Source organism: Cannabis sativa, chromosome 6 (genome assembly GCF_029168945.1).
Source record: "Cannabis sativa cultivar Pink pepper isolate KNU-18-1 chromosome 6, ASM2916894v1, whole genome shotgun sequence".
NCBI lineage: Eukaryota > Viridiplantae > Streptophyta > Magnoliopsida > Rosales > Cannabaceae > Cannabis > Cannabis sativa.
Genome location: NC_083606.1, coordinates 13034856 through 13058323, shown reverse-complemented (window position 1 = coordinate 13058323; position 23468 = coordinate 13034856). Strand labels below are relative to the sequence as shown.

Sequence of the window (23468 nt, the reverse complement as noted above, 5' to 3'; positions counted from 1 at the left end):
TTTAAAGAGATTAATCTTTCACTTTCAGTTATTCTATTATTATATAATATCTCCTCTCTCTTCATATGTGGCATGCATATATTCCTTCACTTCTTATCATCTCAGTTTGAGTAACTTCATTTTACTCAATAGTCAATCCTATCAACATTGCTCAAAATGAACAAAGTTTTTCTTTTGGCTAATGCATCTTGATTTAGGACCCATCAACCTTCTGTTGACTGGCCTTCTTAGTTTCACTAGAGGAAAGACAACTTTGGTCTTCTTAACACACACACACACACACATATATATATATAAATACATGTTCTCAGTTACCAAATAGTACTTCTGCAAGTAATGGTTCATAAAAGACAACAAATCTTTTACAGATCCCTTATTATGTCTACTTAACAAAAGTGGTTTTCCTTCAAGGCATTTACAAATAGAGAGGCTTGCAATGGCATATACTTCTAATACAATAGAAACGTAGCTTATTAACCAAAGATGACTGTAGAGCTTAACAAGTAGAACTGGTCAACCCAATGGCGTTTCCATTCCTTTCTTTTTTTATTGAACCATGCAAATTATGTTCAATCAAAATAACCATTCATGTAAAACGAATCGCATAATTTTGTTTGTTTGTTTCTTCTCCACTATATGGCAGTCCCTCCAACTACACTCCTCAGGTAATGCTTCTTCAACTTTCTCCTCCTTTGATTGTTAGCCCTAAATTGTGACCAAAATCAGAGTTAGTTCAGCATCTATTAAGAACAAAATTATCGCCTACATTTTCCAACTGCCAAAGAATTGTCAAAAGGAAGAAAATTGACCAACAAAGTAAGTAACTAGCTCCACAATAACATCATGTTTAAGAAACCTCATAGATGGACCAACTTAGTTTCTGAAATTCAACTACTAAGAGTGTGATAAAAGTGATCATCTTTTAGTTAAAGTTGAATGCTTGACAAGTTTTCTGAATGTTATTTTTGGTTTAGAGATCTACTCACCAGTACTGGTTGCGCAGTACAAAGGCATCGGTGGCCAACTTCTTCCCATCGTCATTGCGGTTCCAATGGTAAAGTGCATGTGTCCGGTTCATAATTTCCAATGTTGAATGCCCATAACTCGCTTCACGGAATGCAGAATACTCTGGTTGAGGATCAAGGAATCTACATTTTCCACAGAATCACAAAACATGGTTAATTAAGGATTGTAATTTCTTATGAGGACTACAGCAGTTGGAGATACTTTCAACACTCATTGAATTTAATTCCACCCCATGAATTGCCAAAACACAATAAATAATATACATATTCATAAGAAAAATGGCTTTTACCTATCAGCAAGACCTTCTTGATTTCCTCCATCACCGACTGTTATGTAAACTGGAGCTGATTTGTCAGGTACAGGGTAAGCATCACCACTTGTAATGTTGTACCTAATATTTGAAATTCTATACTGAAAAATAATGGAAAAAGAAAAAAGGAAACAATATTAGCCAAATGAAGAAAGTTATTATGGAATCAACATAACCATGTTCATGTATTAACAAAGAGCTAGCAGCATAAAAAAGAGGATTTGTTTTCTTTTGTTTTCTTCCTTTTCTAAAATTGCTAGTTCTCTAAACGTTCTGATATTTCAAAGCAACTTCTTGTGTTTTTATTGACATAAAAAACAATTTAATTTTGAATATCAAAAAGTTTGTGTCAAGTACAAACATGTTTGCCCATGTAGCTTTGAGTTCTCTCTTGTTTCATCAATAAGAACACCAGATAAATTTTTAGGAAAGAAATCACTTATTTCTTGTGCTTGAAAGTTTACTGTTGTCAAAATTTAAAGCACACGGAATTCGGTGTTTAGTTAGAAAAGATGGAGAAAACCATACTGATCTTTCGTAAGCATGAACATGTCCAGCAAAGATGACATCAACTTTGTATTCAACAAACCAACTCTCGAACACACTTCTCATGCTTTCACCTTCCATAAAGTGTGCGCTGTTGCTGTTATAGATTGGAACGTGCATCAGAACAATAAGCCACGGTGTCTTTTCCCTGTCAACCCTTTTAAGTTCTTCTCTCAGCCACGTCCATTGAGGTGTGTACTTCACTGTTAATATGAGAGGAGAAAAACATTTGATCTGAGTGTTTGACCAATTAGGAATCAGAATGAAAAGTGATGAGGTAGGAAAAGGAACAGGGAGTTGCATACCAAATGGAGAATAACTGGAGAGGACAATTATATGAGCAGATGCGCGTCTGATTGCATACCAAAGGGGGCTACTACTTTTGCACGCCTTATAAGGAGTAGTGTATCGTTCGAGATAGTTTTTAAACGGAGTAACTTCTTCCTACAAATATTTATACACACATACTTGTTAAGCACTTGAATATATATAAATAAAAAGTCATTTAAGAATCTTGTAGTTTGTCTGTTTGCTAATCAACTGTCATAGAAAGGAAAGGCTTAAATTTTTTATAGCATAGGAAAGGCTTACATCGGTTAATAGATTTCAGAACAAGAATTGTTTAAGGTACACCTAATTTTTATAAGATTCTCTTTCCACTTTTTTAATGCAAAAGCAAAGGTAGATCAACAGAATAGAAAGCGCGGTATAAAACATAAGTGCATATGAAACTACAGCAACAAAATTCTTTTTGACTGACCTTAATGCCATTCTTAGGAAATGAGACTAAGAAAACATTGAGCACTAAGCACGGTATAATAAGGAGTTTTACTTGAAATACCTCTTCTTAACACCTTACCAAATGAGGAAAGTAGTCGATTTCATGATTTCCAGCATTCCAAATCCACGGTTGATATGCAGTGCTACGTTCAACAAACCGACCCCATGTATCCCAACGTAAGCCAATATCATTATGGTCATATCTATCAGCATATGAAAGATCCCCGAGAAATAAGACTGCCTTGGCTCCACTCTGAATGTAATGCTCCAGAGTGGAAAGGGAATTATATGTTTGCCCCAAATCACCTGCAAATCTAAATATCATCAAGTTTTGAACGCATTATGCAGAATCCTATCATATCTGTACTTTTAACAATGTGCTTGAATTAGCTAAGAGAATGGACGACTTAAAACAAAAAGTACTAAAGGACATAGCGAGCAGAAGCCAACTTAATTTTATATAAATATATACATATATAAAGCCAGTTCCAGCAAAAAACAAATAGATATATATGTATATATATATATTATATATATATAGCCAGAAGAATAAGGAGACCCTGTGCATTAAGACAATGACTCACCAATAATCCCAAATTTGTAAGGAGTATCTGAATTGATTTCTGGTGGTGTTTCAAACCAAAATTCTCTGGCAGTATCACCACTCCCAATTTTGTAATAGTACTTGGTGCTATACTGAACTTGCAAATTCATTACACATATGTTCAAATGAACTTGTATTAGTGTGTGGTGCTCAACAATATCCATATGTTAAAATGAATTGAATTATTACCTCAAGGTTGTCAACAAGGCAGTGATGAATATAGCCTGACTTATACTTGTAGAAGGTGTAGTTGTTGACTGTCCCCTCTGCTGTGAACTCATAATTATTCTCAGATTTTCCATAATGTACTTTACTGGATCCTGGTTCATCGGGGGAAACCCATGAGATTATTACAGATCTACCATCATAATCACCTTGAGTGATGTGAACCTACACAAAGTAGTCAAGCATATTACAACACAGAAAGAGGTTTATGAAATACATATAGATATGGGAAAGAAATGAAATGAAACATATGGTAGATCAAATAATACAATTATTATCAACTAAAGTACTCTCAAGCAAATTATTACTTGTTGTGGTGCATTATGACCATTTGGTACTGCAAATGCTTCATTGTCAAGAGGGATATCAGTTGCTGGCCACTCAGACCGTATGAAGGTGCTTGTTATGCCCGCGTTCACATTGTTCAAAATGCTTAGAAAGAGAACAAATGTGAGTATGACTTGAAACAACATGGATTGCCCCCTAGTAACCACTGCCATGGTTAGGTATGAAGCCAGCAAATCACAATGGACTACCTTCATCACAAAAATACAAAACAATCTTTACCAACTATGAAAGATCTACCATAGAAACATGAGCACTGAAATGCACCTACAAATTACAACCCATTACTACAATATTTCAAAGTATCAGATGATTCAGTTTGAACAACTTGGGATAAACACTCGTTGCAGGAACGTGGAAACATATAAAAAGGACATCACACTAAATTCTAAAGGCCAAAACTTAGCCTAATCAAGTATCGATCATGCAAATCTGCTTCTTAATCTTTATTTTAAATTAAAAGTTATAGTGATTGTCTTTAAAACAGCCATAGCTAAGGTTTCATATAACTGCAGTCTAAATTTAAACTAACATGATAATAAAGGCATTGCAGCCCTGTGATAGGACAGAATCAAGAGTGATTAAAGTGAAAACAATAATATAATTGACAACAAGAGAGAAACAATAGATTTCACATTTAAATTCTCACTGCATTGATGAATCACATAACTCCAACTAACCAAACTTTTTGGCCTAATTTCAACTATAATACCCAAGAACCCAAATCCAGGTCTAGATCCAATATCACGCCTAAGTTCTAACCTTTCAACTCAAACATAATCATTTCCAGAAACGAGCTAGTAATCTTAACTTGCAAGCATGAAAAAAATCAAAGATGCACATTTGGAGCAAATCAATCAATACCCAATTGGCTTAAGCTGAGCCTTAATCAAACTTAATCATCAAATCACCATTGAACATTAGAGCACTTGAAAAATTTGAAAACAAGAGGTAAAAGGGAGTGTTTGAAAGTAGAAAAACAAACCTGAAAGTTTTCATAGAAAGTAAAGCAGAGAGGAACAGAAATAGGCAAAGGGGTTGATGATTTGAGTTGGATATTTGTGGAATCGAAATGAAGGCGTGTGTTAGCAGCGATGAGGTTGACGTGGCGTAGACATGGATCAAAATATAGTTATTTAATTGTAGAAAAACATTAGATATTTTACAATATTATTTTATACCTTTTTTTGAAAGAAAAAAAAGGTTTTAAATAACATATCTTTCCCAAAGAAAAAAGAACATGTTGGTGAATGGCTGAATTTTATTGGTTAGATTTGGTTGAATTTAAAATACATGGATTTAAAGTAATGTCTTGGAGCAAATGGTCAGCCATATTGTTCCATAAATAGTTGGTATCGTGTATATTAATTTTTTTTTTTTTTTTTTTTTGAAGGAATTTTTTTTTTTTTGAAATGACTTATTAAATTAAATCATTTTAAATTCAATGAATCAATAATAATAATATAACATATCAAGCAATACTTAAAACTAACAGTTTCTTTTAGTATAGAAAAATTTTAATTTTGTATTCTTACAAAAATACCCCAATTAAAATTTAGATCTTCAATTAATTTATACAAAAATTCATTTATTTATATATTTTTTTCATTTTACCCTTAGTTAATTAAAAAAAAATATATAAAGAAAAAACAAAATTAATCACACATGCTTTTGCAAACTTAGGTGAACAAAGTCAATAAGAAAAAGATTAAATACAATAGTTTTGTAGGTGTATAAAGAATGACACGATCATCTAGCCTTGGTCCTCTGAGCTCACTATTTCTCAATCTCTTCGCTCCCTATCTCTCGATTTATCTCGATGGATGGTCGAACTTCCTCATTGAAACGAATTATACACATTTACCTCAATGATTGATAAGTGTTGTTCAAAGAATTTCTTAAACATTTAGATTAGTATGTAGTTTATTTTTTTATAGAGCTATGTGTGGTTGTTGTTTGTATTGGTATTATTTTGCTAGTTTTTTTTTTCTTTGAAATGGCGAGATCTAATTTTCTCACCAAACTAGATTTTTTAACAAATTATCGATACTTTTTTTATTATGTATTGATATCTTCTCGACAATTAGGGTAAGAAGATAAGGGAGGATAATTTTTTATACTTCTTTGATGGTATATCGATACTATTTCGATGATTGTTGTATTAAAGTTAAGGCGAATAATTTTTGATAATTTTTTGATGGTATATCGATATAATTTCATTCTAGGACATAATATAGCCAAAAATAGCAAACTTAATCTCACAAGAAGAAATTATCGATAAACCATCAATATACAATCGATAAACCATCGACATACTATCGATAAACCATCGATAATCAATTATAAAACCAAGAAAAAAATATCAGTCTACCATCGATATACTAACAATAAACGATCGATAATCAATTAAAATACAAAGAAATGATATTTATTTTTGCTTGGTATTTCAATTGAGTATCGATGGTTTATCGATGGCAGGCTTGTTGACTCAAAATTCTAGACTAGACTTCTAAGCCACACCCGCTCGCTAGATTAGCGAGAATGAAAAATTAGTTAAGCAATTATAAGAGAGACACATCAACTTTATAGTAATTCACTGCCTGTATCACGATAATAATGGAGCTACGTCTACTTTAAGTTTTTATTTCTCACGAGATGGTAACTGCAGAAAGAGACTAAGTGTCAGAAGCTCCAATTTCTAAAAGAGAAGCTCTGACCTTGTGGGTAGTTTTTTGAACTTAAAAAATGAGCTTATGGAGCTCTCCTTTTATAGGTGAAGGAGGCCCACAAAAAAAGGAAAAATACAAATTAGATGTTTCTAACCGTAGATGGTGATATAACAGTGAAAATTAGCTCTTATTGGTGATAGCCATTTTTCAAAGCCCGGTGGGTCCCACTGCGGATAACCTTGAGTTTATTTTTATAACTCCCTTGGGGGTGAAATTTGAGGACGATATCTTTAGAATTATGATTGAAGTGTGATACATGATCCGTAATTTTGAATTGATCATCTGTATCACGTGGTGTGACAGTCAGTAGTCCCGTAATCCATAAGGGAAAATACTGAGTAAGCTGTGCAATCCCACATTGCCTAGGGAAGGTAAAGTGTGATGATTATGTGATTGTGTAAGTACGGGACTACACAGTTGAAGAGGGCTTAAATGGATTGATTGATACTACCTATATTAACAAGGTGCATCTTGTTTTTTGGTAGCCCATCACGAAAGAACTTCATAGTTAAGTGTGCTTGACCTGGGGTAATTTTAGGATGGGTAACCTCCTGGAAATTTTTTCCAAGAAGAGTGTGAGTGAGGACAAAGCACGCCAGAAACACTTGTGTTGGTTTGTAGGGCCAGTCGTCATTCCATGAAGCAGCCAGAGTGGCGTGCTCGTGTATAAGAGCCATGAGTTCGTGGGGGAAGGCCCAATAGAGGCTTGAAGCAAGGACGTTAGAAATTGTATCAAAGCCTTAACCCGGCCAAAAGTGTGTTCGACGAGGACGTCGGACCTCGTAAAGGGGGTGATTATTACAGTCAGTAGTCCCGTGATCTGTAACGGGAAATACCAGGTAAGCTGTGCAATCCCACATCGCCTGGGGAAGGTCAAGTGTGATGATTCTGAGACTGTATAGGTATGGGACTACACAGTTGAAGAGGGCTTAAATGGATTGATTAGTACTACCTATATCAACAAGGTGCATCTTGTTTTCTGGTAGCCCATCACGAAAGAACTCTACAATTAAGCGTGCTTGACCTGGGGTAATTTCAGGATGGGAGACCTCCTAGAAAGTTTTCTCAGGAAGCGTGGGAGTGAGGGCAAAGCATGCTGGAAACACTTGTGTTGGTCTGTAGGGCCAGTCGTCAGTCCATGAAGCAGCCATTGTGGCGTGCCCGTGTATAAGAGCCATGAGTGCGTGGAGGAAGGCTCAATGGAGGCTTGAAGCGAGGACGTTACACGTGGGCTATATGGTTTGAGAGAGATAAAAAATTTCATGGATGAACTAACATGATAGTTCTCATACAACTTCTTATGCTTCAATTTATTTGGAAAAGTTTCTTACAGCTAGAGGGTCTCACCAACAATGGAATACTGTGCATGACCCCCCCAGTGTGAAATGCAAGAACAATAGCCTAACCATCTGAGGGGGTTCCTTGTTAGCCTCCTAATACACCTGGGTTAAAACTAAACATAGATGTGACTCTGAAGTTAGTATCAAAAGTTCTTGTTGTGGGTGTGATTATTCAAAATCATCAAGGTCAGGTAGTTGCTGGTCTTTTAAAGTCAGTTCAAGGATGTTTTGTTCGAATGAAATGGAAGCTCATGCTCTTTTTTATAACCTAAATTGGGTGTTATAGTTGCAATTGCCAATTACTCGTAATGATATTAATGCTTCGCGGGTTTCTAATGCTTTGAGTTCTATATTATGGATTTATCATGCTTTGAAGATTTAATTTCAGATGTTTGTTGTCTTTTTTTTTTTTTTTCTTAGAGTTATTAATTCTCATATTAGGAGAAATATTAACCAAGTTGTACATGGTTTAACAAAATATGCTCTGGATCAAGACATATCTTAGATAGGTGAAATTTTCTATTTTATTTTCTCTATTGTTGCGACAATTTTCTCAAAAGAAGAAAAAAAAAAGAATTTCCCTATAAACATTCCTATGTAAAATTATGGAAAAACTAATTATTTTTTGTTAATTGATAATAAATAAGTAATTACAAATATACATTTATATTGTATGAGAAATATGAATTTATCAAATAGCAAGCATTTGGCATTAGTTTTAAAAACAATGAGGATCGATGTAAAATGGATAAGTTGGCACATTTTGCAATGGACACTGCAATAATGTACTTGGAGTTTGGACACTATTTTTGTATCTTTACTCCCACAAATTGAGATAATATAAGTTAAAAATAAAGAGATAGCTACTTTGAATCTGAAACATCAAATTAAAATTTTGGAGTATATATGATGGTGGGCTCACTTTTCGATCACATAAATTAAGGATGAAAGCTGCCCTAAAATATATACAATATTATGGAATATATTCATAGCCACAAAACAAAAACAAAATTTTATTTTTCCTAAAATATAAAAATACAAAGGTGCCACTCTCAGTAGGATATGGAGGTTGAAAACAAAGGAAAACGACATACATTTTCGGAAAATAACGCGTAATCTTTTTGTTAAAAAATACACGTCATTTTCTCATATGAAGAAAAACTACATGTCGTTTATAGATGGACAGTTTCTTAAAAAAAAAAAAAATTCTGAAAATTTTATAGATTTTTATTTATTTTGGAATCTCAATTTATTTTCTTTTTTATTTATAACATAGAGAAATTCTACAATGCACCCCCTTAAAATAAATATATTAATGCACCCTTATCTGTTTTAGCACCCAAAATAATTTTTTAGTCAAATTTTTTCTCATGGTCATGTACGTTATAGTTATTTAAGACATCCTGCAAAATTTTGAAAAATTTGAAAAAGTTTAACACGCCGAAAACTACGTTCAAACAGTGTATTGCACGCGTGACTATTTTATTTTATACGCGTGTAAAATAGACTGTTTGAACATTGTTTTCTATATTATAAATTATTCGGAATTTCTCAAAATTTTGTAGGTTATCTTAAATAACTATAACGTACATGAATATGAAAAAAAATTAGAATAAGATTTTTTTCTGGATGCCGAAACAAGTCAAGGGTGTATCAGTACATCCCTTTTAAGAGGGTGCATTGTAGAATTACCCTACAACATATATTTATAGTATTGGGTGATTCTATAATGCACCCCCTTAAAATGGATGCATTGATGCACCCTCTACTTATTTTGGCATCTAGAAAAAAAATTTAGTCTAATTTTTTTTCATATTCATGTACATTATAGCTATTTAAGATATCCTACAAAATTTTAAGAAATTCGGAATAATTTACAATATAGAAAACAATGTTCAAACAGTCTATTTTACACGCGTATAAAATAAAATAATCACACGTGCAACACACTATTTGAACGCAGTTTTCGACGTGTTAAACTTTTCCGAATTTCTTAAAATTTTGCAGGATGTCTTAAATAAGTATAATTTACATGACCATGAGAAAAAATTTGACTAAAAAATTATTTCGGATACTAAAACAGATAGAGATGTATCGGTATATCCCTTTTAAGGGGGTGCATTATAGAATTTCCCTATAGTATTTATTAGGTTATTATTACATGCATTACACGTATATTTAGTTATATTTTTTATTTTTATTTTTATTTTTATTTTTGTTATGTGTATTTTTAAAATTTTATAAATTAAAGAAAATTAATTAATTTTGTAATTTTGTGTTACTTTTAAATATTTAAAGTTTTAAAAATTTGAAGAAAATAAATATAATTTTTTTATTTGAATTAAAATAAATATAAATTTTAAGAATAGTAAAATTGAACATACTGTCCAATATTTAAAAATAATAATGTCACAAATAATATATTAATATATATATATAAATTAATATAAAATTAGTATAAGTTTAATTAACTTAAAAAATATTAAAATTTATAGATATTTAAATCATTCTAAAATTAATAATACTAATATTTATTAAACTAAACCTACTAACACCGTTAAATTTAACATAATATTCTTATATTCTTAAATATTCCGTTAAACTAACAAAAATCATTAGATAGCCACATTTTTTATATAAAAATATGTTATTTAATATAAATTAAAAATTAGAAAATTTTAATTTAGTAATTAATTACATGATTTATTTAGGCATGTAATTTTTAATAATAATAATTTTGATAATGCGCACATTTTTAATGTTATAATAAGTTTTGAATTGTTATATTTATTACTAAATTAAGTAATTTATTGACTGAATTAATTGATTTTGATAATCTGCTATTTTATAGAGTTTTCGCATTTAATTCATTTTAATATAATTAATTGTATTAATTTATATTTATTTTAATTATAAAAATTTACTATTTGTACAATTATTTAAGTTATTATATGATCTTACATGTTTGATTTATTCCATAATTGTGCTAGATAATTAATATTTATTTTTAGCACATACATTAATTATATGGACTTTATATTTATGCATACAAATAAAATTATATAAATTTTGTATGTATATTTACTATTATTCATACAACATTCATTATATTAGCATAATTATTTCTAAGTTATTATATGTAAGTTATTATATGTATGATTTAATGTTATGACTTAATTGTATGATTTATTTTTATGCTTATATACATGTAGTTCATTATAATGTATGAGCATCTGTAAATATTTAAAATTTAAATATATTTAATTAATTTTTGTAATATTATACTATACTCATAAAACTTCATAAAATTTAATCATAAATATAATATTTTTAAGTGGTTCATATAAATTTAAATAATTAGGAAGCAACCACACATTCTTAATTATATAAAATATATGGATCATATAAGACGTTAATCTTAATTTAAAGTGCTAAATAAATTATAAATAAAATTTTAACATGCAAATTAGTTAAAAATTAGCACATTAAGTTTCATAAAATATTCATAATATTTTAGATTGAATTAAATTTATGAATAATACATAATAATTTTGTGGTTGACATAAAAAATATGAAACTGAGACAAATGCTCAAATCTATAACGATTTTTAAGGATCTTCGAACGACCACACTAGGAGCACTACTCTATGTAATTTATTTGCGCTATAACAAAATTATTCTTAGGTGTTATACCCAAAATTCAGTTATATACACGAGGCTGACACGTGTCCTACAGAAGGAATGTGAATCAACTTTGATAATATAATAATGATGTATCCTCAAATGCAATTTAAAATAACTTGCACTACACCAAAAACTCTAAGGGAAATTTCAATTTTTGACCCTAATAAAATACCCCATTTCAAAATATATACCCTCCACTAATTTATACAAATTAATTCCACTATTACTCATTTGTACCCAAAATACCCCTCAAATTTAATTTTCCTATTCACACTCTCTTTCCGTCTTTCCCTCTCTTTCACTCTCTCTCTCTCTCTCTCTCTCTCTCTCTCTCTCTCTCTCTCTCTCTCTCTCTCTCTCTCTCTCTCTCTCTCTCTCTCTCTCTCTCTCTCTCTCTCTCTGTCGTTCCATCTCTCTCTCTGTCGTTCCCTATCCCTCTTCGACATCGACCCAACATCACGACCCACTCCGGCCATCCACCCACGTCCCCGACCCACTCCGGCCATCCACCCACGACCCCGACCCAACCACGAACCACCACGGACCACCACCACGACCCAGTGACCACCACGAACCACCACGAACCACCACGGACCACAAAACGTCGCCACCACCACCACCCGTGATCGTCGACACCGAACAGAGGCCTTCGCCACCACGAGCAGTACCCGTCGCCACCACCACCCGTGATCATTAAAAGGTAATGTTTATGTTTTGAGAAAAAAATACATTTTTCATAGATTTGGATGCCAATTATTGCATGTTGTTGAGATTAGTGGATTTTGTGTAGCATTTGTGATCTTTAGGTGTAGTGTTTCAATGAAATCTGTGTAAATTACAGGGTTATCGATGACATGTCGATAGGTTATCGATAGGATGTCGATAGATTGAGTGTCTGTTTGAATGTTACTGTAATTTGTATGTCGATAGGATATCGCTTGTATGTCGATAGGATGTCGACTGGTATTTTAAGAGTATTTTTGCCCTATATTGTCGACGACTTATCGACAGTATGTCGATGGTATGTCGATTAAATGAACATGTTGATTGTTAGGTTGTATTGACGACTGAATGTCGACTGTATGTCGACAGTATGTCGATATATTGTGTAATTGTTATTTGTTTGAATTGTCGACTGAATGTCGACAGGATATCGACATTTTGTCGACATGTAAGTATTTTCTCTGCTTTTGATAATGTCGACATAATGTCGAGGGTATGTCGACATAATGTCGACATATTTGTTTTGAAATTTTTGTGTGCTTACTGTTAGATAATGTCGACTGAATATCGACATGATGTCGATGTTATGTCGACAATTTTAAATTTTTTTAGCAGCTTTATTTATTTGTTTTTTTGTTTTTTCAGATGGCTCCCAGACTCATTATTCCAGCACCCGAGCATTTCACTGGCCGCGTCACATATAGGGGCACTGGAATTTTTGCAAAAATTAAAGCTCGGTTTGAGGAGTTCAACCTTAATAACACGGCGAAGGAAAGCCGTTTCGGGAGCTTCTGGAATGCCGTACCACTGACATTCTCCTCGGTGTTATTTCACCAGCTGATGCTCCACAAAATGAAAGTGGATGCTCAGGAGGAGTTGAGGATGAGGTTTTATGTTGGTCGGAAGGAGGTCCGATTCGGGGTGCTGGAGTTTGCACTCATTACGGGTTTGGACTTCTCCTCGGGGCCAACAGAAGAGGAGAAGGCTGCGCAGGTCGCGCGCTCGGGGTCAGACCGATTGATCAACAAATATTTCAACCGGTCTGATAGTGTGAAGACAGAAGCACTCCAACTTCAGTTCACAAACCGCCGTAACCGGAAGACTTGTACAAGCTCGGCTTGTGCTTGTTTGTGGAGTCAGTGCTTCTGGGCCGCGAGGCCAACGCGCTGATCACGCCTCACATCATTAGATATGTGGAAGACCTCGAGTTCTTCTTTCGGATTCCTTGGGGGAAGCACTCATTCGCCAGACTCATGCACTCGCTTCAGAAAGACATGTTGAAACAGAAGGCCAACTACGAGAAGAAGCTGAGTTCGGATGTTCAGCACGAGTGCAAATACACAGCATATGGCTTCGCACCTGCAGTCCAATATTGGGCGTACGAGGCCATTTTGGAGGTTGGCAAGAGGTATGGCACGAACCACGGGATTCGGTTCCCCAGGATGCTTAGCGGACGAGCAAAGGCGATATTGGGAAGAAAGACGTCGGCGCATTATTTTCTAGACGGGTATGATTTTCACTTATGTTACGAATAATTATTTAACATAAATGCTTGTAATAAATGCTAAATGGTTTTATTTTGATATTTGTTAAACCATAAACGTAACTGGAAGTGGTGAAGGGGCTACTTCCACGGACCGAGGAGGAGGCATTTGTGAGGACAATATCTTACGATGGTGTGGAGAACACGGTTGATGATGCCGTGGATGACACGGCAGGCCGAGGCGGGTAGTCGGGTACCGGAGACTCGGGTCCCGTACACTCGGGAAAGAGACACTCGGGTACCAATTTACGGAACTTTTTTTATGTCTTTATTTTTTATTATTTTTTTTATATAGTGGAGGGTATATCGTATGCTTACCGTATTTTTTTGATATATATTTTTTCAAAGGCCATCGCTTCGTAACCTCGGCCCGGTGCACCATCTGCATCAGGCGTTCGGGGTGCCGAGTACACTGATTTAGTGGCTCGGTTGGATAGGATCGAGGGTGACACTCAGGGTCTGTATGCTGCTCATGTCGAGCTGAAGAAGGCATACGAGACCAGCCATGTAGAGGGCGAAGGGTGGTCGAACGTAATTATGGAGCGGCTCGGACACATATTGGCCATGTTGAATCGTCCGCCAACGACGGCTTCGGCACGGAGGCCCCAGCGGATCCATCTACCCCACCACCACCTGCTTCACCCCCGGTAGAAGAGGATGAGGTCTTCCCCGACGATTACGATCCTTATGAGGGAGCTCCGGCGACTCCGATCGAGGCACAACCTCTTATCCATGTACATGACACCGAGTCGCAGGGTGAGATTCGTCCATAGAGGCACAACCCGCAAGTGGTTAAGAGTCGGAAGAGGAAGAGAAAGCCTCCTGTATGGTTCGGTGACTATACGGAGATGAAGAGGAGACATAGGCCATCTTCGACTTTTGATCCCCTGGAGCCACCGGATGAGAAATTGTTAACCACTTTCCGAAAGTGGTGTGTTGGACTCATTCCGAACCACCGACTTCGGGATTTGAGAAGTGGTGATTACGGTCCGGGATTCTTTTGGATAATGCTCACACCAAAGGAATGGCTTACGGATGACGTAAGTAAAGTATTTTATAATATTACTTCACTTTACAACTTTATGTGCAATTAATATATTTTTTTGTGTAATCGATATTTCCGTTTATATGCGGCATATAGATGCAAAGCAATGCATATGCCGAGGAGGCGACGCACCGACTATCCACCGACATTTCCTCGAAGGGTATCATTCTCTCCACATTCGTGACCGCCATGATCGGCGGTGCATGGACGAGCCACAAGGGTCCGAGGAAAAACTTTAAATGGGAGGAATATATCCCGGACTACCGCACGGGGTTTCATAAGGTATTGTTTTAGTAAGATTTTAAATGTTAATTGTTTGGGAAGATTATTATGGTTTGTTAATTGTTTCGTTGTTCTCCGTAATTACGGTCCCAAGTCTTTGAGAGATGGAGGGGTAACGAGTTTATTTACTTCGTTCGCACCTTCCCACGGCAAGACACCGGGTCACGGTTGAAGTCGACATAGAGCCGTGGAAAATTAATGTCTACGACCGTGATTCCGGCGTACCGTCATTGGACCGCCATGGAACCCATCTTGAAGGTTTGGTCGAACCGCCGCCCTCGCTAATCCTTGCAATCGGGGGAATTTCCACATAACAACCGGATCATGGCGTTAGCTAACGGTGACATCACGGTGCTTCCAAAAATGCACGCGACTCGAGCCACTCACGACTTAGTTCCGAAGTCGGCAACCGAGTACATAGCGATAAAAAAGTACTATAGTATTAAAATATGTTTTACGTTAGACCGACTTTACATTTTATTTTGCATTTAGTGGTGATTGTGGCGTGTATTGCATTGAGTATGTGGAGCATCTCATGATGCGGCGTGGATTGACCGATGTGACGCCGGACGGATAGCCATGTTTCGTCAATCGGTGGTGTGTCGATTTATTTTACCAAAATGTCGGCTGATTATATGTGTAATTATTGGGACATTGCATATTTTGTGTAATTAACATTACGATTATGTATATATAGATTTTCTTTTCGTTCAAATTTTGATAATTATACGTGGTTTCAAATATAAAATATCAACATTATTCAACAAAAATAACTATTAAACCTAAAAATAATTAAAATATTTGAAAAATATTCAACCTCAACAAAAATAACTATGACAAAATATGCATCATTACAATATATCAAATTTCCCAACGAATACGTACAAGACGCCTCAGATGCGGGCTTTGCATGTTGCTCTGTTGTGGCCTGAAGCACCACAGCGGCTGCAGTTTCGTGGTACGTAACCTTTTTATCACTCGGACGGAAACGGTTCTCCCGTCTTCTTCCGCCGTTGCTTTTTCTTGGACGACCTATGTGCTTCTTTTCCACAGGTACCCCAACTTTCATATTCTTGATGTGTTACAGGAGAACCCAATCATCCTCGTCACCAGCGAGATTGATGGTATCATCGTAAATCTTCCTCCACGTTTCTTTTGAATAATAAGGTGAGCAAAGCGTGTACACACTTGTGTTCGTTTTCAATGCCGCGGCACATGCATGAAGGCAAGGGAGTTTCAATAACGTGAACACGCCGCAGGTGCATGTTTTTTCAACTAGATTCACATCACCACCTCTTTCACCGTTAGGTCCCCTACCAACGTTATACAAATTGGCTCCATTTCGTTGGACGCGCCTGTACCTTGCATTTTCATGAATTTTTGCCAAGTTTTTTTCGAAGAGCGTGGCCAAAGGGGTGGCACATTTGTCAGCATTTTCGAGGCGATCAGCGAACCACGATTGGAGTGTGAACTTGATAAATTCAACCAAAGTAGTTATTGGATATTTCCTGAACTCTTCGTGACACTATTGAAGCTTTCAGCGTTGCTCGTCATGATGTTGTATCTATCGCCCAAACAATAAGGGTGAGCCCACTTCTCAAACCCTATACTCTCCACATATGCAGCAATGGCCGGATTCATCTTTCTAAGCTTCTCGAACTCTCTATCGCATTCAGTCTTCGACCATGCGTAAGCAACATTATATATTTGGTTGTGAAAAGCATCAGTCTTGAATTTGGCGTTCACGTTCATAACAATGTGGTGATAGCATGCACGATGGACGCTTCGGGAAAAACGAGTTCAACAGCATGATCAATGCTTTGATGCCTATCTAACACAAACACTAAGTTCTCAACCACGCCAATTGCTACCCTCAACTTCTGTAAGAAATACGTCCAGGAGTCGTTATTCTCACTGTCAACGATACCATAAGCAACCGGCAACAATTGGTTGTTCGCATCGTATGCCACAACAACTAACATTATACCGCCGTACTTCGTCTTCAAGAAGGTGCCATCGATACTCAAAACAGGACGACAAAAAGAAAAGCCCCTTCTACATGCACCGAGTGATATAAAACAGTACTTGAACCGCTCATCCTCTAAGTACAAGTCAGTAATGGTACTGGATTCTTACGTTCCCGGCATGTACAAGTACCCAGGAAGCTTCATGTATGAAAACTCAGGCGTACCCCTAGCATACGTAAGTCCCATCTCCCTGCACCTCCACGCCTTCACATAACTCATACTGATACCGTAGTTGTCAAACATGTCCTTCTGTATGTCTTTAGCCTTGTACTTAGTTCCGTCTTGGGTGTACTTCCCCTTAATAAGGTGGCCAACTACCCATGGTGCTGCTTGACGGTGATCTGAACGTCTCGCATTCAAGTTACATGTGTGTTCATTGTGAAATACAGTGACCTCAAAGTTGTCAGAATGCATCTTCTTCCTCCCCCTCAATCTCCATTTACAATCTGGAGCCTTGCATGTAACGTACAACACATCAGGGGATGACTTCTTCACCATCCACTCGAAATTGTTATTAAGGGCAAACCTACCCACAACTTGTCTCAGTTCTTCCTTGTTTTCATAAAAATTACCAAGCTCTATCACCCCTGCTTCCTTACTTTGTAAACAAGTAGTTAGCTCATGATTTTCCATTATATCTTCCTTTGTCCACATGGGAGCTTTGAACTTGGTACAAACTTCGAAAGAGGAGAACGTTGAGAACGTTGCATGACGAGCATGTTCTTCGATTCGCCCGGTCGACTATCGCTAGTTCCGGGTGTAGTGCGATTTTCACTACGAGGTTGTCGTTCTCGCTGTGTACCTTGGTTACTCGGTACACACTCTAACCTCAACAATGGTCCCGCTACGGGTTCATCGACTGCTAAATCATGGTCATCGTCCATATTCAAATCTACAATAGGATCATTATTGTAGAAGGGTGTATCGAACTCTTCAAACTGATGAAATCCTGTCGCTTCTTGTTCTTGCCCTACATTGGTCGGAACATCAAAATTGGTCGGAACCTCTAAATTGGCCGGAACCTCCTCATTCACACCAATCCCAACATCTGTTTCGGGAACGCAAGACCCTACCACACTCCGAGGGAGAGGATTAGTAGGCGGCGTAGGCTCCGAATTCCCAACTTTTCTCACCTTGGTCACGAATAATGGCATAAACTCTGTATTTGACATTGTTGCCCTCATCTCTAAAAACGTTCTCAGTTGGCGTTCTCTCTTAATAACCTCTGGCGCAACCATTTTTCCCTTCATGTACAAGGAACAAATCTCCAACTTTAAATCATACGCTACCGGATCAACTTCCAACTCTTCATATAAAATTTGTCGCAGTTCTTGTAGGGTTGTCTCGGTTGTAATCGTCAACGTCAAGCTGCTATTTGCTTTGTAGATCCAATTATAATTCTCACATAACCAAACACCATCGTACGATACAACAAGGAACACTTTGTCTCCTGCAATTGCAAACCAAAAAAACAAGGTGAGTAAAGGAAAAAACACCAAAAAAAAATAAAAATCGACATCCCATCGATATCAATAGACATAATGTCGAGAAGCACAACACCAGAAATTAGGCCACTGATTGTCGACATTGTGTCGACATATTATCGACATACAATCGACAACAACAACAACCATGCTCGTCATCGACATACTATCGACATACCATCGACATTCAATCGACAATTAAAAACGGTTGCACATTAAATGTTAATAAATTTTACATACGTTCCCAACAACCCTTCCCAACTGAAACGTTGCATGTCAGACACGTGTCCTATCGACAACATATCGACATGAAGTCGACATGTCGTCGACAAATGTGTTAGCAGTGACACTAAATTGGCATGTTGTCGATAAGATGTCGACATAGTATCTACATTTTGTCGACAAATACGCCATTTCATGCGTTTTCCCTGTACAGTTACGCATTTAATGACCATTAAATTTTCATACATTCCCAACATTTTTACTGCTCTATAAAAGCAAAGGGAAATCTTATTCATAAGTGCTCTTGTATTCTACCTATCTCTTACTCTTAAAAATTTCTCTTATTCTCTTAAGTTTGAAATATGGCCCCAAGAAAGAACGGCAAATTCCCCATCCTAACTCCTGAGGAGCTGAAGCAGGAGCCTGATGTTGGCATAGTTACTCCTGCAATGCAGAAAGTTTTGGACGCCGCTCGAGCTTTCGAAAGAGAGCGAAACGGTAACGAGTTCAGGTTCATGCAACTTGAAAGAGAATTTTACAAAACTGGTGTATGGCCGGCTCCACCACCTGGGTTCCCCGAAGGATTCCGTCGTTGCAAACTGGGCATCTTCAACGGTAAACCGGTGAAGCCTGGAACATTATGCAAGTATTGCAAGGCTCACCCACAAGCCAAAGAATTTAAAAAAAAATAATTTCTTATGTTATGGTTTGTGGGTTTTATTTAATGTTTTTTTTTTTTATGAACTTTTATTTTCTGTTTTTTTTTTTTATGTTTTTTTTTTGTTATTTTTAATGAACTTTATTTTCTGTCAATGTTATGTTTATGTTTATGTTTTATCCACGGTATTTTTCCATTGCATCGATATTTTGTCGACATCATGTCGACAAAATATCGACAACTTCTTAAAAACAACAAAAATGCTTGTTGTCGACATTCTGTCGACAAAATGTCGACAAATAGTTAATCCCAAAGTTGGTTGCATGATGTCGACAACATGTCGACATAACGTCGACATAACGTCGATAATGGTCGTCACTGACCTTTCCTCTATAATCATCGACAAACCATCGACATATCATCGATAATACTGGAAAACCCAGAAATCGACTGAAAACCAGATCTGCCAGATCTCAACAATTTCAGACCAAAAAACAGCAGTTCCAACAATAAACACACGTATAACAATTTTAAACTACATAAAGTCAAACAAAATGCTTAAAATGCAACTTACCCATTATAATGGTGTAAGATTCTTGAGTGATGTTGTATTGTGCTTCGGTTTTCCACCAACACCCACCGAGAAAACAACCATGCAACAGCAAATAAAGAGAGTGGGACGGATAGAGGGAAATTTTTTCATAAATTTTTCAATTTTTTCCTAGAGAGAGAGAGTGGTGCACGAGAGAGAGGGAAGAGGGAAGAGAGAGAGAGAGAAATACACTTTCAGATTTTAGCTTTTATTTTTTTTTTAAAAAAAAAGGGTAAAATGGGAAGTTCATGTAATTAATGGACTAAATTTGTACAAATTATAAAGGGGTATAAATTTTGATATAGGTTGTATTATTAGGGTCAAAAATTGAAATTTCCCAACTCTAATTAGTGGCATTTTTAAAATGTCACTGTTACTAATATTTAGTGACATTTTATATTTTAGTAGCATTTTTATAAAATGTAAGCTATGCTAATGTGATTAAAAATTCAAATGTCACTAATTAGTTTTCTAGTCACATTTGAAAATGTCACCTAAATATAAATTGTGGCAATTTCAAATGTCACCATAATATTTATTATTTATATATTTAATGTTTAAAAAATAATATAGTGACATTTTGAAAATGTAAAAAATTATACTAGTGACATTTTTTTAAAAGGCCACTAAAAATTATATATAATGTATTATTTATTTTTAATTAAAATAATAGAATTTTATATATATATATATAAATCATCGTAATTTTCTAATTTTACTCATCTTTTTATTTCTTATTTAATTTATATATGTATTAAAAAAAAAAACTCTAAACATAAAAGTCAATAATATATAAAAATACTCTAAACATAAAAGGGGAATAAATATAATTTATATTAACATTCTTAAACTAAAATAAGTTTGTTACATAAATATTTCAACAATATAAAAATATAATACATAATAATTTTGTATTCTTACAACAAACATGAACAATAATAATAAAAATTGTATACAAACTATTTATACAACATCAATAAAAATAAAAAAAAAAAAATATTTATAATTGAGTCTATTTTTCTATGTTAGTAAAGTCACATCATTGAATCATGAAGTTGTTTATCTGATTTTCGTGAAACCTGCATAATTTTTAGCACAATAAATAACAAATAAATAATCATCCATATACATATATAATGAAAAGTTTAAATATGTATTTAATTGTTACCAAAAATGTTGTTGGCCATGCAATAGATGCTCCAACAACTTCACCAATTGTCTTGCATTGTCCATATAGTCTAATTAATTCCTCGTCGGGGTTGATACAAACTTGAACAACAACTTCAGAATAATGATCTCCGAGCTCTTTTCCTCCAACTTATTTTGATGAATCTTTATTAACAACTAGACCAATAGCAATTGTTTCAGGATCAGCAGTAACACTCTTAAGATTAACCATTTCACCAACCTACACAATAAATTATGACATAAAAATACACAAAAATTAATAAATTCATTAATAAAAAATATTAATATTTAAGTAATAACTAAACTATATAATAATAATAATATTTACCTCAACAATTGGAATATCATATGCTGAAGATGAAAACCACAACTGACGTCGAGATTCCTTGTTATGTGACATACAAGGCTTTTTGGCCTACATATATAACAACATATCAGTAACATAATTTATTGGTTAATAATTTTTTTGAATCATTTGAAAAATTAAAACGTAACCAGTTGTGAAGAAGTGGCATTGTCATTGTAATTAAGAGCCTGCACATAATATGTTCAGTTTTAAGTACTGAAAAATATGGAATAATAATAAAAACTAAAGAGATATTATTAAAAAAAAAATAGAGAGATTAAAGCTCTAACCATGTCAGGTATAATAGATGTGTCATTTGCATTGTAATTTTGCTTGTTGGCTTGAACTTGAGATTTTAATTCTTTCAATTCAGCTTCTAGAGTCTGTATATACTTCTTTTGATTTCCTTTCTTGGTGGATTTGTTTTCCCATACGTCAGATGGGCAAACACCAAAACCGTACATACGGACTGATCCGTATTTTTCTTTACCCATTACTTCAGAGAAAGTGTCATTCATACCCTTTTCCTTTGATACATCTTCATTCAAGTCTTGTTTCTCTTGTAATTGTACCTATCATTAATATAAATTAAGAAGTAATAAAACAACAAGCTAGGCATAAATTAAAAAATATTCGATCATACCATTACTTCTTTCGTTGTATCAGTTACACTCTTATCTTTTTTTGTATAGCAGACGTTAAACATAGCATCACGTGTTGGTGTACTTCCACCATTCTCTTTCTACAAATGAATATTTAGTTGTAATTAAATATTAATCAAAGTATGCATACTTACGAAGCAATGTTCAATCTATATGCTCAAATAATTTTGTAGTTTACCTGCGCTGCTCTAATTTGTGCAAAACGTTTTGTGCCAGTTGTATGGTTGTATTTCTTTTGACCACGACTAGCTTTGTTTGTAGCACTCATTTTCTAAAACAATATATAAAATTACATTTAATAAATATTAAATTAGTGAAATATGAAAAAAATAATATACTCAATTAAATATTAAAAGAAAAAATACCTTTGCATCGTCTGTTGCCCAATATTTTATTAATTCCTCCCATTGCCCAGCATATACTCTTTTGTCCTTATATTTTTTTTGCTCCTCAAAAGATAAAGTTTCCGAATAATAAGTTCTCTTAAGATAAGCTTTCTAATTTTTAAGTTCCTTACCACAAGACCGCATAGTCCAATTTTCTGCCAGAGGAGGAATATCAAATTTTTCCTAGAAGTTTTAAAGCATGCATTAGCAATCTTAAATATACTAAATAGAAATTTCAAAATTAATTCAACTACTGATCTAAAATGCTAAAAAAATCATTTGAAAAAACAATAATTTCTTATTTGCAAACTGAAGTTTGCGGTGCATCTCTCGATGTTGACAGTGAAGATATTAGTTTGGTTAGGAAAGATATGCCAGATATAGTTGTTGATACATCCGTGTCATTTGATGCAAATGATATGGATGAAGAAGCTTAGTGATATAGGTATTTTATTATTATTATTAGTAGTAGTAGTAGTAGTATTATGAGTACTTTATTTATAAATTTTATTTATCTTAATTCTTTTGTTATGGAGATCAATTTTATTTATTTAAAAACTTTTATTATGATACAATATTTATATTTATTAAGTTATTTTTCATCTACGTCTACAAAATTAATTAAATTTAAACTTTTTTCTTTATAAATTTGTATAATAATATAATTTCAAAAAATAAGTTAAAATTAAAAATTCCACTAATTTTTTTTACTAGTAACACT

General features: G+C 34.6%; 2 protein-coding genes and 1 long non-coding RNA gene across 10 annotated transcripts; 1 reads left to right on the top strand and 2 right to left on the bottom strand.

Annotated features, from left to right (window-relative positions):
* Positions 1–311: 311 nt before the first annotated feature.
* Positions 312–5101, bottom strand: LOC115725256 (bifunctional purple acid phosphatase 26). Of its 8 annotated transcripts, none has more exons than XM_030654706.2 (10): positions 4822–5101; positions 3800–4027; positions 3456–3656; positions 3247–3358; positions 2742–2968; positions 2188–2326; positions 1865–2085; positions 1316–1437; positions 987–1148; positions 312–705 (listed from the first exon to the last, which is right to left on the bottom strand). In XM_030654706.2, exons 2-10 carry the CDS (start codon positions 3989–3991, stop codon positions 633–635), a joined length of 1449 nt encoding a protein of 482 aa, XP_030510566.1. In that variant the 5' UTR covers positions 3992–4027; positions 4822–5101; the 3' UTR covers positions 312–632. The 8 variants fall into 8 exon arrangements, with proteins under 8 accessions (XP_030510566.1, XP_060973068.1, XP_060973070.1 ...); XM_061117085.1 differs by having other exon boundaries at positions 3800–4023; positions 4822–5014; XM_061117087.1 differs by having other exon boundaries at positions 3800–4023; positions 4701–4834.
* Positions 5102–11734: 6633 nt separating this feature from the next.
* LOC133038781 (uncharacterized) lies at positions 11735–13141 on the top strand. Its single transcript, XR_009688297.1, has 2 exons — positions 11735–12289; positions 12958–13141. It is a non-coding gene; the product is annotated as an uncharacterized LOC133038781 (long non-coding RNA).
* An 8342-nt stretch (positions 13142–21483) lies between these two features.
* On the bottom strand, positions 21484–22629 carry LOC133039161 (uncharacterized). Its single transcript, XM_061117990.1, has 6 exons — positions 22540–22629; positions 22343–22441; positions 21990–22271; positions 21849–21887; positions 21682–21768; positions 21484–21573 (listed from the first exon to the last, which is right to left on the bottom strand). Exons 1-6 carry the CDS (start codon positions 22627–22629, stop codon positions 21484–21486), a joined length of 687 nt encoding a protein of 228 aa, XP_060973973.1.
* Between the last annotated feature and the right edge of the window lie 839 nt (positions 22630–23468).

Bases quoted from the DNA above. Each gene is read 5' to 3' on its own strand.
- LOC115725256 (XM_030654704.2), bottom strand. From the start codon at position 3,991: ATGGCAGTGGTTACTAGGGGGCAATCCATGTTGTTTCAAGTCATACTC. The intron at 1,438-1,864 runs GTATGGTTTTCT...ATTATTTTTCAG, and splicing joins TTCATGCTTACGAAAGATCA to TATAGAATTTCAAATATTAG. The intron at 706-986 runs GTGAGTAGATCT...GTCACAATTTAG, and splicing joins GTACTGCGCAACCAGTACTG to GGCTAACAATCAAAGGAGGA.
- LOC133039161 (XM_061117990.1), bottom strand. From the start codon at position 22,629: ATGAGTGCTACAAACAAAGCTAGTCGTGGTCAAAAGAAATACAACCAT. The intron at 22,272-22,342 runs GTATGATCGAAT...TATTAATGATAG, and splicing joins ATACAACGAAAGAAGTAATG to GTACAATTACAAGAGAAACA. The intron at 21,769-21,848 runs GTTACGTTTTAA...TTATATATGTAG, and splicing joins ATGCCACTTCTTCACAACTG to GCCAAAAAGCCTTGTATGTC.